Source organism: Schistocerca nitens, chromosome 2 (genome assembly GCF_023898315.1).
Source record: "Schistocerca nitens isolate TAMUIC-IGC-003100 chromosome 2, iqSchNite1.1, whole genome shotgun sequence".
NCBI classification, from domain to species: Eukaryota; Metazoa; Arthropoda; class Insecta; order Orthoptera; family Acrididae; genus Schistocerca; species Schistocerca nitens.
Genome location: NC_064615.1, coordinates 1072929434 through 1072945141, shown reverse-complemented (window position 1 = coordinate 1072945141; position 15708 = coordinate 1072929434). Strand labels below are relative to the sequence as shown.

Here is a 15708-nt window from a genome sequence, read left to right as displayed (position 1 = left end):
GGCACAGGGATAGGCCTTGAAAAACTGAACACAGATCAATCGAGAAAACAGGACGTAGTTGTGTGGAACTATGAAAAAAATAAGCAAAATATACAAACTGAGTAGTCCATGCGCAAGGTAGGCAACATCGAGGAAAGTGTTAGCTTACGAGCGCCGTGGTCCCGTGGTTAGCCTGAGCAGCTGTGGAACGACAGGTCCTTGGTTCAAATCTTCTCTCGGGTGAAAATTTTAATTTTTTATTTTCAGATAATTATCAAAGTTCAGGCACTCACACATAATCAACTTCGCTCTCCAAAATTCCAGGACATGTTCAGATTTGCTTGGACATATACAGAATTTGATGGTCTACGCACGGAAACATTTGAAAACGTAAAAAACATATGTTTTGACAGAGCACAGGGAAAACTGTGCGACTCTGAAACTGTTGCATTCATTTGATGCAGTTTATGTGACAAACTCTTATGTTTTCATCACTTTTTTTGGAGTGATTATCACATCCACAAGAAAACCTAAATCGGGCAAGGTAGAAGAATCTTTTTACCCATTCGCCAAGTGTGCAAGTTAGGTGGATCGACAACATATTCCTGTCATGTGACGCACATGCCGTCACCAGTGTCGTAAAGAATATATCAGACGTGTTTTCCTGTGGAGGAATCGGTTGACCTATGACCTTGCGATCAAATATTTTCTATTCCTATTGGAGAGGCACGTCCTTTCGTCTACTAATCGCACGGTTTTGCTGTGCGGTCGCAAAACACAGACATTAAACTTATTACAGTGAACAGAGACGTCAATGAATGAACAGACAGATCGTAACTTTGCGAAAATAAAAAAAGTAAAATTTTCACTCGAGGGAGGACCTTTCGTTCCGCAGTTGCTCACTCTAACCACGAGACCACGGCGCTCACCAGATATCATTATCCTTTATGTTGCCTAGCTTGCACATGGACTACTCAGTTTATATATTTTGCTTATTTTTTCATAGTTCCACACAACTTCTTCCTGTTTTCTCGATTGATCTGTGTTCAGTTTTTCAAGGCCTATCCACTGTGTCAATTTATAACTAAATCTGAGGGGGGTGCGATGGGGAGGTTCCCTTATTAGAATAAAGACACTATTTCTCGTCACCAGAAATTATAGGGGATAGGAGTGCTCGGTGTTGTTCACGAGCCAATTGATGACGAGCAAGCAGAGACACGATGGTCATCAGCCTTTTTTGTGATTTTGGCTTAGAGCGAATCGCCTGATTTCTGAACCTTGCCCGCTGCATACAAATATCGCACGATCGTAGAATGGTCACAGTTCATCACATTTGCCAGTCCAAGAGTACACTGACGGGTATCATTGTGCGTTTAAACGCTCTTTACGAAACCCCCAAAGCCTTCCACTGATGTCAAAAAAATACTCCTCGCAACGAGAAAACCATTCTCTTGTGGCGCTTTGTCAAATGGCATTATCACCACACACTGAGCAACGTCTCTGGCTGCCTCCGCTGCAGTCATTCCTCTACTGAACTCAAACAGAAGAATATGTCGGAAATGTTCCGACTGCTCCACTTGGTACTCCATTTTCTAACGTCCACAGTCCCACTCACTATCTTCAGATGATGAAATGATAATATGCTAACTCAAATAAAAAATAACAGTTGATAAAGTCCATAGCAACCGAAATACTGATATGCAGAACAAAAACGCTATGAACTTATGCACGAATCTAAAACTTAAAGCGAACAAGGCACCAGGCTCTGCCGAAATTCCAGTTAGAGGTTACACTGAGTACACCACGTAATTGACTCCTTTCCTAGCTCATATTCATGGACAATCGTTCGCGCAGTGAACAGTTCCGTTTGACTGGAAAATAGCGCAGTTCACTCCTTTTCGCAAAATTGGTACACTACTGGCCATTAAAATTGCTACACCAATAAGAAATGCACATGATAAATGGGTATTCATTGGACAAATATATTATACTAGAACTGACATGTGATTACATTTTCACGCACTTTGGGTGCATAGATTCTGAGAAATCAGTACCCAGAACAACCACCTCTGGCCGTAATAACGGCCTTGTTACGACTGGGCATTGAGTCAAATAGAGCTTGGATGGCGTGTACAGGTACAGCTGCCCATGCAGCTTCAACACAATACCACAGTTCATCTAGAGTACTGACTGGCGTATTGTGACGAGCCAGTTCCTCGGCCACAATTGACCACACGTTTTCAATTGGTCAGAGATCTGGAGAATGTGCTGGCCAGGGCAGCAGTCGAACTTTTTTGTATCCAGAAAGGCCCGTACAGGACCTGCAACATGCGGTCGTGCATTATCCTGCTGAAATGAAGGGTTTCGCAGGGATCGAATGAAGGGTAGTGCCACGGGTCGTAACACAATGACGTTTTGCCATTCGTGCACCCAGGTTCGTCGTTGAGTACACCATCGCAGGCGATCCTGCCTGTGATGCAGCGTCAAGGGTAACTGCAGCCATGGTCTCCGAGCTGATAGTCCATGCTGCTGCAATCAAACTGTTCGTGCAGATGGTTGTTGTCTTGCAAACGTCCCCATCTGTTGACTCAGGGATCGAGACGTGGCTGCACGATCCATTACAGCCATGCGGATAAGATGCTTGTCATCTCGACTGCTAGTGATACGAGGCCGTTGGGATCCAGCACGGCGTTCCGTATTACCCTCCTGAACCCAACGATTCCACATTCTGCTAACAATCATTGGATCTCGACCAACGCGAGCAGCAATGTCGCGATACCATAAACCGCAATCGCGATAGGCTACAATCCGATCTTTATCAATGTCGGAAACCTGATGATATGCATTTCTCCTCCTTACACGAGGCATCACAACAACGTTTCACCAGGCAACGCCGGTCAATTGCTGTTTGTGTATGAGAAATCGGTCGGAAACTTTCCTCACGTCAGCACGTTGTAGGTGTCGCCACCGGCGCCAACCTTGTGTGAATGCTCTGAAAAGCTAATCATTTGCATATCACAGCATCTTCTTCCCGTCGGTTAAATTTCGCGTCTGCAGCACGTTATCTACGTGGTGTAGCAATATTAATGTCCAGTAGTTTAATAGATTGGATGCACAGAATTATAGATGAAATATCGCTAACTTCCGACTGTTGCCGGATCGTAAGGCACATGATAAGGTAAAAAAAAATAGTAAGCTACCAGAGGACTAAAAGTTTCTCTCTAAGACTCAGCAGAGATTTATAAATAAAAAACCACTCGTTTGAAAGGGAGCATGCACTATATCTTGTAAACAAAGAAGGCAACAGGTAGGCAGCTGTGTGTTCCTAGATTTCCTAAAGCAGCTCGACACTGTACCACTCTTAGCCGAGAGTAGAGTGTCAAGGAGAGAAAGGGAACACAGAACACTTCAACAGTATTCAAGGTCACTGGCGACCTGTGACGTCTGTCACTCCTGGGGAGGGGAAGGAGGAGGGAGAGAAGAGGCTGGGCAGGGGAGGTGAGCCAGTCGTGTTATAAGACGTCATCCTTGCGTCTACCAATCGCTTATGGGCCCCAGCGCACTTATGTCTCAGCCTATGGCGCTCAAGCTCAGCCCTGTGCCCTTTGACCAAGTTTAACTTTTATGATCCGATTGTATGACTGCCATCATTTGCTGTCTGTATTTCATGCTGGTGAGAGGATCAATCAGCCCCACTGCTTTAGAGCAATATGCTCTACATTCTAGCTCAGTGCTTTGTAGTGAGGATTAGGGTGTGAGTACTTGCCATAACAAATTATTTCACTTATGTGAGTTCTGCTAATCGCTGTAGCGAGAAGCTGATTTGAAAAAAGGGAGAGGTAAGGTACTTTTGCAGTATAAAATAATGACATTATAGCATACTCTGCCAAACAGCAGGAAACGTTAGTTGAGGGTGCCCTGTGCTCTCAGGGAACTTGTTCTGAATAATTTATGGAAAATATGACATTATTATCAGACTGTTAACCCTGGAGCAGGCACGCTTATGTATAAAGTGCGCCAACCAAAAAAACCTTGTTTTGTATCATTCCATTATTGTTTTACAATTGCGAGCCAGTTTCTATCTCTTCACAATTGCTTCAGCTAATGCAGTGATAAGCACTCCGTCTTCAGGCCACGAGTGGCCCATCGGGCCAATCCCACCATCGTGTCATCCTCAGTAGAGGATGCGGATAGGAGGGGTGTGGGGTCAGCACACTGCTCTCCCGGTCGTTATGATGGTATTCTTGACCGAAGCCGCTACTATTCGGTTGAGTAGCTCCTCAATTGGCATCATGAGGCTAAGTCCACCCCGAAAAATGGCAACAGCGCATGGCGGCTGGAAGGTCACCCATCCAAGTGCCGGCCACGCCCAACAGCGCTTAACTTCGGTGATCTCACGGGAACCGGTGTATCCACTGCAGCAAGGCCGTTGCCTAATGCAGTTATAAGCAGTGTTCTTATTCATCCAAGTCAGTTGTACTAATATAAAATAACCACCATGCCAGGTGAGACAAAATTTAGAATCCACAGAAGAAAATAACCCAGATTGTGAGGTAACATCACAACCTCTTAATGAAGTAGTTGCCTACAAGGTAATTAGTAATGGAATAACTATCTGGCGTGGATCTGATGCAACTGCGCTGTTTAATGCTCCGTGTGGGTCATTACTGTGTGGTAACAGTGTGGCGACAGAGTGATGCAATGGAAGATTCTTTTATTGCTGTGTGATTAAATACAAATTCTGTTTGATTAAACAGTGATTTAACTCTTGTAAGTTAATTTTCCGTTGTTTAACTAAACTAAGATTAAACTGTGATTCTGCTCAAACATGCTTACCTTGGTATCTTACAGACAGCTTTTCCTTATATGTGTGTGCAAAGTACGCAGTGTGCCCGCTCATTGGCGCCAGATCGGGGGCTAAGGTGATGCATGCAGCAAACGCAGCAATTTATGTGTTCGCACAACTGCCTACATGATGAAGGTAAAGCATCTGTATAACCTACAGTGCTAGCTGAGCAGTGTATCATTTTGTGACATTTCAGGCTATAACATGCCAAGACAATGAGTAAATACATCACCGAATAATTTGATGTTTAGAGACCAAATTACATGCATTTGCATGTTGCATATGCATTTGCATATTTGGCTCCTTTTCACCCGTTATTGCATATTGTAACTAAAATCTAGTGACGATGCATATTTTCGAGCTATGTTTACAATATTTTAAAAATTTAGACGAGCTGTCTCTACTCCGATCTAGTTCGGATGTCTCACAGATTGACCGCGACCTAGAACTGCGTGCAATCGCTAACCGAGAGACCGCTGCCTGGTGAAATCATCATAGAAGAGGAACAGGAACAGGCAGACAGACAAGGTTCCTGGGCTCGCGCCCCCTGTCATTCCCCTCCGCCCTCATACCGAACGCGTCGGCAAAAATTAAATTAAAATACGTAAGGTTTTAGTCGCACGTCCATCGTTTCAATTCAGCTTTCTACTTACTTGTACACAGTTGAACGTGTTTACGACTTGTAGAATGTAACGTGTTGTGCGCCATGCCGCCTGAAGAAAACGTCATTTCGTGGATAGCTGGCCACCCTGGAACATTTGCGTATGACGGAATTGTTTTATATTATCGAGTTTGCGAGAAAAACGCTTCGTGGGAAAAAATGTTGCAAATGGACCAGCATGTTTACACAAGTCTTCATAGCGCAGGAATGCAGAAGAAAGGACCATAACAACTTCTGACAACAGCGAGTTGCAGTAGCAGGGATTTGTCAGAAGGTATCCAAAAAGTCGATTTAACATGGATCGATGTGAAACATTCATTGCAAGTAATATTCCTCTTCATAAACTTACAAAACCTATCCTCAAAGGCTTCCTGCGTAAATATCGCTTGAATTAAAATATACCAGATGAATCAACATTGCGTAAAAATTACATACGTAAATGTTCTGGAAGAAATACGCAGTGAACTCAAGGACAGCATTATCTGGATTTCAGTTGACAAAACGACAGACACTTGAGCCGTTACGTCGCAAATTTAATTGTTGGTGCTTTAAAAGAAGAGAATTCTTCTTCCTAGCTAGCGGCGTGCAAAGAACTTGAAAAGTATATCATTCTACGATCGCCAGATTTGTGAATGAGAGTATTATAAAATATTCCCAGAATGTTCTGGAGGTGAAAGGGCGTTTATTTCAGATCGTGCTCCCTATATGATCAAAGCAGGAAAAGCCCTCCGAGTATTTTATCCCAATTTGATTCATGTGACGTTCTTTGCTCATGGAATACATCGCCTTGCTGAAGAAGTACTTTCCACGTTTGTGAATGTAAATAAATTGATTTCGTCCACAAAGAAACTGTTTCTAAAGGCTCCTGCTCGCATCAAGACCGACAAAGAAAAACTACCAAATGTGCTTTTACCTCCCGAACCAGTGGTAACACCTTGGGGTACGTGGGTCGAAGCTGTGTTGTTTTACAATGAACATTTCGAGGCCATTAGAGGGGTAGTAAACGACTTCGATAGTGCACAGGCTTTGGCAGTTTTCCAGTGCAAGGAAGCTTTTAATGATTCCGGTATTAAAAAAGACATTGCTGTGATTACCACTCATTTTCGCATATACCTGCAAGTATTAAAAATCTTGAAACTCAAGATCTGGCGCTGAATGAATCTATTCCGTTAATGAATAAAGTTGTTCTAGTGAACGACTCATTGCCGGAGGTATTCCCAAAAAAATTTAAAGAGGTGTTTGAAAACATTTTAAAAAGTAACCCAGGCTTTGAAGTCATGTGCCATATTGAGCATACGGGGAAATTTGTATGAGTCACAGTTGAGAGCATCAAGATGGGAAAATTGTGTATGGTTCAGCACATCACTATCATAAAGGGTTTCCTCGAATAAATAATAAGATGACGATGGGACAACGTAAATTTTATTTCTGACTGGAAGCAGCAGCTAATTTCAGTATGTAAATTTTCGATTTGTCTTGTAAAACGGCGGTTTTATTTAGTTTCATATATGTAAGGTTACCGGTACTAGGGTCTGTTAAAGCTATCATGTGTTCGTTGTAAATCGTACACTTGATAAGAGTAGGAGATCTTGAATTATTGTCGATATTAAACTGTCTGTTGCAGCTGTATTTCTGTCCTATAAATAAGAGTATCGTTTAATGAAAATCAGAGTACGAGACTTGTTGAAATTGCTATCAGTGGATATATGTGAGAAGATAATTAATAAAGGCAGATGTAAGATGAACAGATGGTATGCAGGCATGATGTTATATAATGAGTACATAACGACTAAAAAGAATGAGTGATCTCACGAATGCAGTGAAGAACCATAAATGTGAGTGAAGAGCAAAGGAGAATGATGCAATTTTATTGGAATCTTGTGGCAACGTGAGGAAGTCTCTGCGTACAACATAGTTATGGATATCTGGATTTTTAAAATTATTTTGATTGTCCGTAGCTGATGGAAAGATTTGCATTCTAGTTAAAGGTTTTTTTTTTTTTTTTTGTTTTCACCAAATGAGGGTCTAGAGTGCGAGATGAAGTTTGAGTTAGATAACTAATATCCACACAAAAGAATACATCAGGATCGATGTGCGAAGAGAGTGTAGTGTTGTAGTGTCGTATCAAATGAGTTCAACGTCAGGTGTAGGTGTGGGCACAAATATAATGTTGCTGGGGAGATTTTCTTATATTTTTGTTTGAGAGCGTAAGATGCAGGTATTAGTTATTTTAAGCAAGGTTTTGGCTTCCTTGGTTAAAGAGGACGACTATAAAACCGAGCGAGGTGGCGCAGTGGTTAGCACACTGGACTTGCATTCGGGAGGACCACAGATCAATCCCGCGTCCGGCCACCCTGATTTAGGTTTCCCGCGATTTCCCTACATCGCTCCAGGCAAATGCCGTGATGGTTCCTTTGAAAGGGCACGATCGACCTCGTTGCCCGTCCTTCCCTAAACCGATGAGACCGATGACCTCGCAGTTTGGTCTCTTCCCCCAAAACAACCCAACCAACAATTATAAATTAAGATCTTTGTTGTATGCTAAACTAGCTTATGGACGAACAACTGTCAATACAAAAACCTAATGATAACAGTGAATAGTAACTGGAAAAGAAGAGCATCTATATAACTATTGTAGTTTTTGTTTAAGCAGTCAAGATAATTCATAAGAATAGCAGTCAACAAAAGGAAGGACGGAACAAGATCACGTTTTGCATACACAAGGATAAATATGGGCAAATAAAAAAAAAGAGATGAAAGGGGAAAGAAACAGTAATAGCAACAGGCAATGTGGTACATTATTTAAACATCTGTTGTCCGATATGTCGAATTACAAGAAAATTTGTCTTTCTTTTGTTGCGCACTGTAACAAGTTCTGTTTTAGTTATGTTCACATAGTGGTGCATGCCAAAGATCACAAAATCGATTACTCAGATCTCTCACCAACTGAAAACGTCTAGTCAATTGTGGCAAGCAACTGGCTCATCACAATACGCCAGTCACTCCTCTTGAGGAACTGTGGTATATTGTTGAAGCTGCATGGGCAGCTGTACCTGTACACGCCATCCAAGCTCTGTTTGACTCAATGCCCAGGCTTATGGAGGCCGTTATTACGGCCAGAAGTGGTGGTTCTGGGTACTGATGTCTGATGATCTATGCACCCAAATTGCGTGAAAATGTAATCACGTGTCAGTTCAAGTATAATATATTTGTCCAATGAATACCCGTTTATCATCTGCATTTCTTCTTGGTGTAGCAATTTTAATGGCCAGTAGTGTATTATTGTACATCTATGTCAACCAATCAAATAATAAAGGCTTGCTTCTTCTCACTGTTTTATATGTAAATCAAATTAATAATTCAACGAATCTTGTTCATATCCTTCGAACATTTCTTGGATCGGTAAGAGAATAATAGCAGTATTTTTAAGGTCAGGTCACCTTCTCATTGTCTGTCTTACTAACAGCTAAAGGAGCCGGCTAAGTCCTTTTATATGTTTGTCTCTTACAAATATGACTTTTTCTTGTGTTGAGTGACACCAGCATGAAGGATATACCATATCCCTTACAAGTCATCAACATCAAAATTACAGAACACGAATCGTTCGTGCCGGTAAAGGAAGAAGTCACAGGTGCTTGTGCAAGAGATGAACCGGATAATCACTCGCAATGCGTGTTAATTGATTTCACGCACACAGCAACATCTCCCGGAAGACTGTTCCTCCTCTTCCCCACTCCCTCGGTCTCGCCATCACCAGAGCTACCAACATCCGCTTAGCTCCTGACTCCTACGTTACCGTCGTTGGCCCTGAAAATTTCCACCGAGGCTTCTGCGACCCTCAACTGTAAATAAGTTAGCATGTTGTTGTTTTCAGAATTTTTTTGACACGGTCTCCATGTCAGTAATTACACTGCCAACAGCTGCTCCAACGTCGGACTGGAAACTGGTGCTAGATGTGAACTTGCTGGGGCTCAGCATGTGTACCAGGGAGGCCGTGCAGGACATGTTCAAGAGAGGTGTCGACGACGGCTTCATTGTGCACATTTGCAGGTGAGCGAGCGCCGATGTTTACACGACTGTCGAAAAATAACTCTGCTTCTTTTTTTGAGTCATCAGTCTTTTAATTATGTTTAATGTGGCCCGCTACGACTTTCTCTCTTGTGCCAACCTCCTCGTTTCAAGTAGCAATTGCACTCTACATCATCAATTACCAGTTGGACGTATTGTAATCTCCGTCTTCCCCTACAGTTTTTACCATCTACAGCCCCCTCTACTACCGTAGAAGTTATTCCTTGGTGTTTTAACATTTGTACTATCATCCCGTTCGTTCTTCTTGTCGATTTTACGGAGACCTTGCTCATTCCTTATCATTCTACCTAACTTTCAAAATACTTCTTCTGTACCAGCTACTCAAACGCTTCGATTCTCTTCTTTTCCCGTTTTCCCCCAGTCGATGATTCATTATCATACAAGACGGCGCTCCAGATGTGCAGTCTCAGAAATTTCTTCATGTTGAGGCCTATATTTGATACTAGCTGAAATGGTCAGGATGTCTACTATGCCTGTGCCTGTCTGAGTGCTCCATGCTCCATTCTTCGTTTTCTATGCGTTTTTTGTGGCCACAGGGTGGCAGAATTCCCTACCTCCGGACTCTACACCGTGGTCTCCAATTTTGATGGTAAGGTTCTTACTAACCTCACTTCTGGTAGTCCTCATTAGGCCTACTTTCCTCTTCCTTCAGATTACTCTCAGTCCATAGTCTGTACTCATTAGACGATTCATTTCATCCTATGTATGCTGAAATTCTTCTTCACTTTGACTGGGGATAACAATGTCATCATCGAATCTTATAACTGACATCCTCCAGCCCTAATTTTTAATCACACTCTAGAACGTTCCTTTTATATCCGTCATTGTTTCTTCGATGCCTAGACTCAATAGTAGGGGCGAAAGACTGCCTCCTTGTCTTATTCCCTTACTGATCTGAGCACTTGATTCTTGAACTTCCAGTCTTATTTTCCCCCTTTTGGTTCTTGTATATGTTGGACACCATCCGGCTTTCCTTATAGCTTATTCCTATTTTTCTCATGTTTTAGAACCTTATTCCTATTTTTCCCATATTTTAGAACATCTTGTACCATTTCACATTGTCGAACACACTTTCGAAGTCGACAGTTCGTATGTAGATATGTTTTTCTTTAGTTTTACTTCCGTGAACAATTTCAACGTCAGAACTGCCTCACTGGTGCCTTTACCTGTCCGAAAGCTACACTAATCGTCATCTATTAGACCATCAGTTTACTTTTCCATTCTTCTGAACATTATTCGTGTCAGACGCTTGGATGCATGAGCCGTTAAGCTGATTGTGCGGCGGTTTTCGTATATATCTGCTGTTACTATCTGCGAGATTGTGTTGATGATATTATTTCGAAAGCCTGGAATGCCTCCAATGTCATAGATACCACACACCAACTTGAATAGTCGCTTACTTGCCACCTTCACCGATGCTTTCAGAAATTCCGATGGAATTTTATCGATCTCTTCTGCGTAATTTGATCATTCATATATATATATGTATATAGCGTAGGTGCAACCACAACGGAGGGGATCTGTTGAGAGGCCAGACAAACATGTGGTTCCTGAAGAGGGGCAGCAGCCTTTTCAGTAGTTGCAGGGGCAACAGTCTCGATGATTGAGTGATCTGGCCTTGTAACATTAACCAAAACGGCCTTGCTGTGCTGGTACTGCGAACGGCTGAAAGCAAGGGGAAACTACAGTCGTAATTTTTCCCGAGGACATGCAGCTTTACTGTATGATTAAATGATGATGGCGTCCTCTTGGGTAAAATATTCCGGAGGTAAAATAGTCCCCCATTCGGATCTCCGGGCGGGGACTACTCAAAAGGACGTCGTTATCAGGAGAAAGAAAACTGGTGTTCTACGGATCGGAGCGTGGAATGTCAGATCCCTTAATCGGGCAGGTAGGTTAGAAAATTTAAAAAGGGAAATGGATAGGTTAAAGTTAGATATAGTGGCAATTAGTGAAGTTCGGTGGCAGGAGGAACAAGACTTTTGGTCAGGTGATTACAGGGTTATAAATACAAATCAAATAGGGGTAATGCAGGAGTAGGTTTAATAATGAATAAAAAAATAGGAGTGCGGGTTAGCTACTACAAACAGCATAGTGAACGCATTATTGTGGCCAAGATAGACACAAAGCCCACGCCTACTAGAGTAGTACAAGTTTATATGCCAACTAGCTCTGCAGATGATGAAGAAATTGATGAAATGTATGACGAGATAAAAGAAATTATTCAGGTAGTGAAGGGAGACGAAAATTTAATAGTCATGGGTGACTGGACTTCGTCAGTAGGAAAAGGGAGAGAAGGAAACATAGTAGGTGAATATGGATTGGGGGGAAGAAATGAAAGAGGAAGCCGCCTTGTAGAATTTTGCACAGAGCATAACTTAATCATAGCTAACACTCTGTTCAAGAATCATAAAAGAAGGTTGTATACCTGGAAGAATCCTGGCGATACTAATAGGTATCAGATAGATTATATAATGGTAAGACAGAGATTTAGGAACCAGGTTTTAAATTGTAAGACATTTCCAGGGGCGGATGTGGATTCTGACCACAATCTATTGGTTATGAACTGCAGATTGAAACTGAAGAAACTGCAAAAAGGTGGGAATTTAAGGAGATGGGACCTGGATAAACTGAAAGAACCACAGGTTGTAGAGAGTTTCAGGGAGAACATAAGGGAACAATTTACAGGAATGGGGGAAAGAAATACAGTAGAAGAAGAATGGGTAGCTCTGAGGGATGAAGTAGTGAAGGCAGCAGAGGATCAAGTAGATAAAAAGACGAGGGCTAATAGAAATCCTTGGGTAGCAGAAGAAATATTGAATTTAATTGATGAAAGGAGAAAATATAAAAATGCAGTAAATGAAGCAGGCAAAAGGGAATAAAAACGTCTCAAAAATGAGATCGACAGAAAGTGCAAAATGGCTAAGCAGGGATGGCTAGAGGACAAATGTAAGGATGTAGAGGCTTGTCTCACTAGGGGTAAGATAGATACTGCCTACAGGAAAATTAAAGAGATCTTTGGAGAGAAGAAAACCACTTGTATGAATATCAAGAGCTCAGATGGCAACCCAGTTCTAAGCAAAGAAGGGAAGGCAGAAAGGTGGAAGGAGTATATAGAGGGTTTATACAAGGGCGATGTACTTGAGGACAATATTATGGAAATGGAAGAGGATGTAGATGAAGATGCAATGGGAGATAAGATACTGCGTGAAGAGTTTGACAGAGCACTGAAAGACCTGAGTCGAAACAAGGCCCCGGGAGTAGACAACATTCCATTAGAACTACTGATGGCCTTGGGAGAGCCAGTCATGACAAAACTCTACCATCTGGTGAGCAAGATGTATGAGACAGGCGAAATACCCACAGACTTCAAGAAGAATATAATAATTCCAATACCAAAGAAAGCAGGTGTTGACAGATGTGAAAATTACCGAACTATCAGTTTAATAAGTCACAGCTGCAAAATACTAACGCGAATTATTTACAGACGAATGGAAAAAAGTGGTAGAAGCGGACCTCGGGTTCAAAAAATGGTTCAAATGGCTCTGAGCACTATGGGACTTAACATCTTAGGTCATCAGTCCCCTAGAACTTAGAACTAGTTAAACCTAACTAACCTAAGGACATCACACACAGCCATGCCCGAGGCAGGATTCGAACCTGCGACCATAGCAGTCGCGCGGTTCCGGACTGCGCGCCTAGAACCGCGAGACCACCGCGGCCGGCCGGACCTCGGGGGAGATCAGTTTGGATTCCGTAGAAATGTTGGAACACGTGAGGCAATACTAACCTTACGACTTATCTTAGAAGAAAGATTAAGAAAAGGCAAACCTACGTTTCTAGCATTTGTAGACTTAGAGAAAGCTTTTGACAACGTTAACTGGAATACTCTCTTTCAAATTCTGAAGGTGGCAGGGGTAAAATACAGGGAGCGAAAGGCTATTTACAATTTGTACAGAAACCAGATGGCAGTTATAAGAGTCGAGGGGCATGAAAGGGAAGCAGTGGTTGGGAAAGGAGTGAGACAGTGTTGTATCCTGTCCCCGATGTTATTCAATCTGTATATTGAGCAAGCAGTAAAGGAAACAAAAGAAAAATTCGGAGTAGGTATTAAAATTCATGGAGAAGAAGTAAAAACTTTGAGGTTCGCCGATGACATTGTAATTCTGTCAGAGACAGCAAAGGACTTGGAAAAGCAGTTGAACGGAATGGACAGTGTTTTGAAAGGAGGATATAAGATGAACATCAACAAAAGTAAAACGAGGATAATGGATTGTAGTCAAATTAAATCGGGTGATGCTGAGGGGATTAGATTAGGAAATGAGACACTTAAAGTAGTAAAGGAGTTTTGCTACTTAGGGAGTAAAATAACTGATGATGGTCGAAGTAGAGAGGATATAAAATGTAGACTGGCAATGGGAAGGAAATCGTTTCTGAAGAAGAGAAATTTATTAACATCGAGTATAGATTTAAGTGTCAGAAAGTCGTTTCTGAAAGTATTTGTATGGAGTGTAGCCATGTATGGAAGTGAAACATGGACGATAACCAGTTTGGACAAGAAGAGAATAGAAGCTTTCGAAATGTGGTGCTACAGAAGAATGCTGAAGATAAGGTGGGTAGATCACGTAACTAATGAGGAGGTATTGAATAGGATTGGGGAGAAGAGAAATTTGTGGCACAACTTGACTAGAAGAAGGGATCGGTTGGTAGGACATGTTTTGAGGCATCAAGGGATCACAAATTTAGCATTGGAGGGCAGCGTGGAGGGTAAAAATCGTAGAGGGAGACCAAGAGATGAATACACTAACCAGATTCAGAAGGATGTAGGTTGCAGTAGGTACTGGGAGATGAAGAAGCTTGCACAGGATAGAGTAGCATGGAGAGCTACATCAAACCAGTCTCAGGACTGAAGACCACAACAACAACAACAACAACATAGCGAGAAAAATATTACGACGACTTTACATTTCGTTACAACAGCGACTCAGTATTTAAAAAAGTTATTAATAAAGTTCACAGTTGCATGGCCGCATCCGCCCTTATAATGTGTTAAAACTTGCAAAACATTAAAATAATTATGAAAAATCAGGTTGTGGTTGCTCAGCCATAAGAATATTATGTAACAATCTGGGACACTCATGCTGCCTTCACAGTACATGTATCTATTGAAAATTTATAGTAATGGCAAAAACTGCATATCAGCTCAGTAACTCATCTATAATTATTCATACAGATGACTGATTATAAACGTAGTTCATTATGAAGATTTCTGATGTCAGCTTTCATATGGCATATCATATGAATACATTGCTCAAATGGCTCATCTGTTACTAATTTTTTAAACTGTTTACCTAAAATAATTATAACTTTTAAAATGTTGGGTCCAGAATTATGCTTAAAGTTGAAGCGGCCTCGACACAGTGACGTGACTTTTATGGTATGTTTAAGTTTTTCTGTAGCACGTCTGTGTAGTACGTAACGTAATTTTAATAGAAATCTAATATTCACTCTCTCATTTAAACCATCTGTATCCTCCATAGTCCTGCCTCCCCTTGCAGGAGAGCTAGCTTGCTCCTGCATCCCAGAGCAACCCGTATCCCGTCACTCAGCCACCAGCGCTACCGAACGCCTGTCTCTTCCCGCTTGCCTCGACTGGCTGGCAATATTTCGGCCAGCTATCGATTGAACACCATTGCCACTTCCCCTGCGAGCCACACTGTCCTTAACGTCAGAACATGTCAATAGCTCTCCCCCAGCGAAAGCAATATTATGCGACCTTCCTACCAAGAAATCACCAATCCAGTCACATACTTCATTTGATACTCCATAAAGTCATACTTTCGTTAGTAAGCGTTTCTGTGGTACTGAGTAAAATGCTTTCTGGAAGTCAAGAAATACTGTTTTTATCCATTGGCTTTCAGGATATCATGTGAGAAAAACGAGACAGTGCTCAGTGTTCAAACGTAATGAAATATAGTAACACTCTACAAGAGATGGATGTGTAGAATTCTGGACGGTAATTTTGTGGACCACTTCTCTTACCTTTCCTGTAGGCTGGTCAGACATTTGCTTTCTGCGAACTACTCGACACAGTTTTTCATTTGAGGGACCTACAGTATACAACAGTTAAGAG

At 41.8% G+C, this 15708-nt stretch overlaps 1 protein-coding gene and 1 pseudogene across 1 annotated transcript in view; one reads left to right on the top strand and one right to left on the bottom strand.

Moving 5' to 3' along the window:
• LOC126237465 (dehydrogenase/reductase SDR family member 11-like) overlaps positions 1-15708 on the top strand; it is a 61040-nt gene that overhangs the window by 21968 nt on the left and 23364 nt on the right. The window contains exon 3 of the mRNA XM_049947604.1: positions 9407-9536. Within this exon, the coding sequence (XP_049803561.1) occupies positions 9407-9536 (130 nt within the window). The remainder of the gene's footprint in view (positions 1-9406; positions 9537-15708) is intronic.
• On the bottom strand, positions 4297-4413 carry LOC126238089 (5S ribosomal RNA; annotated as a pseudogene).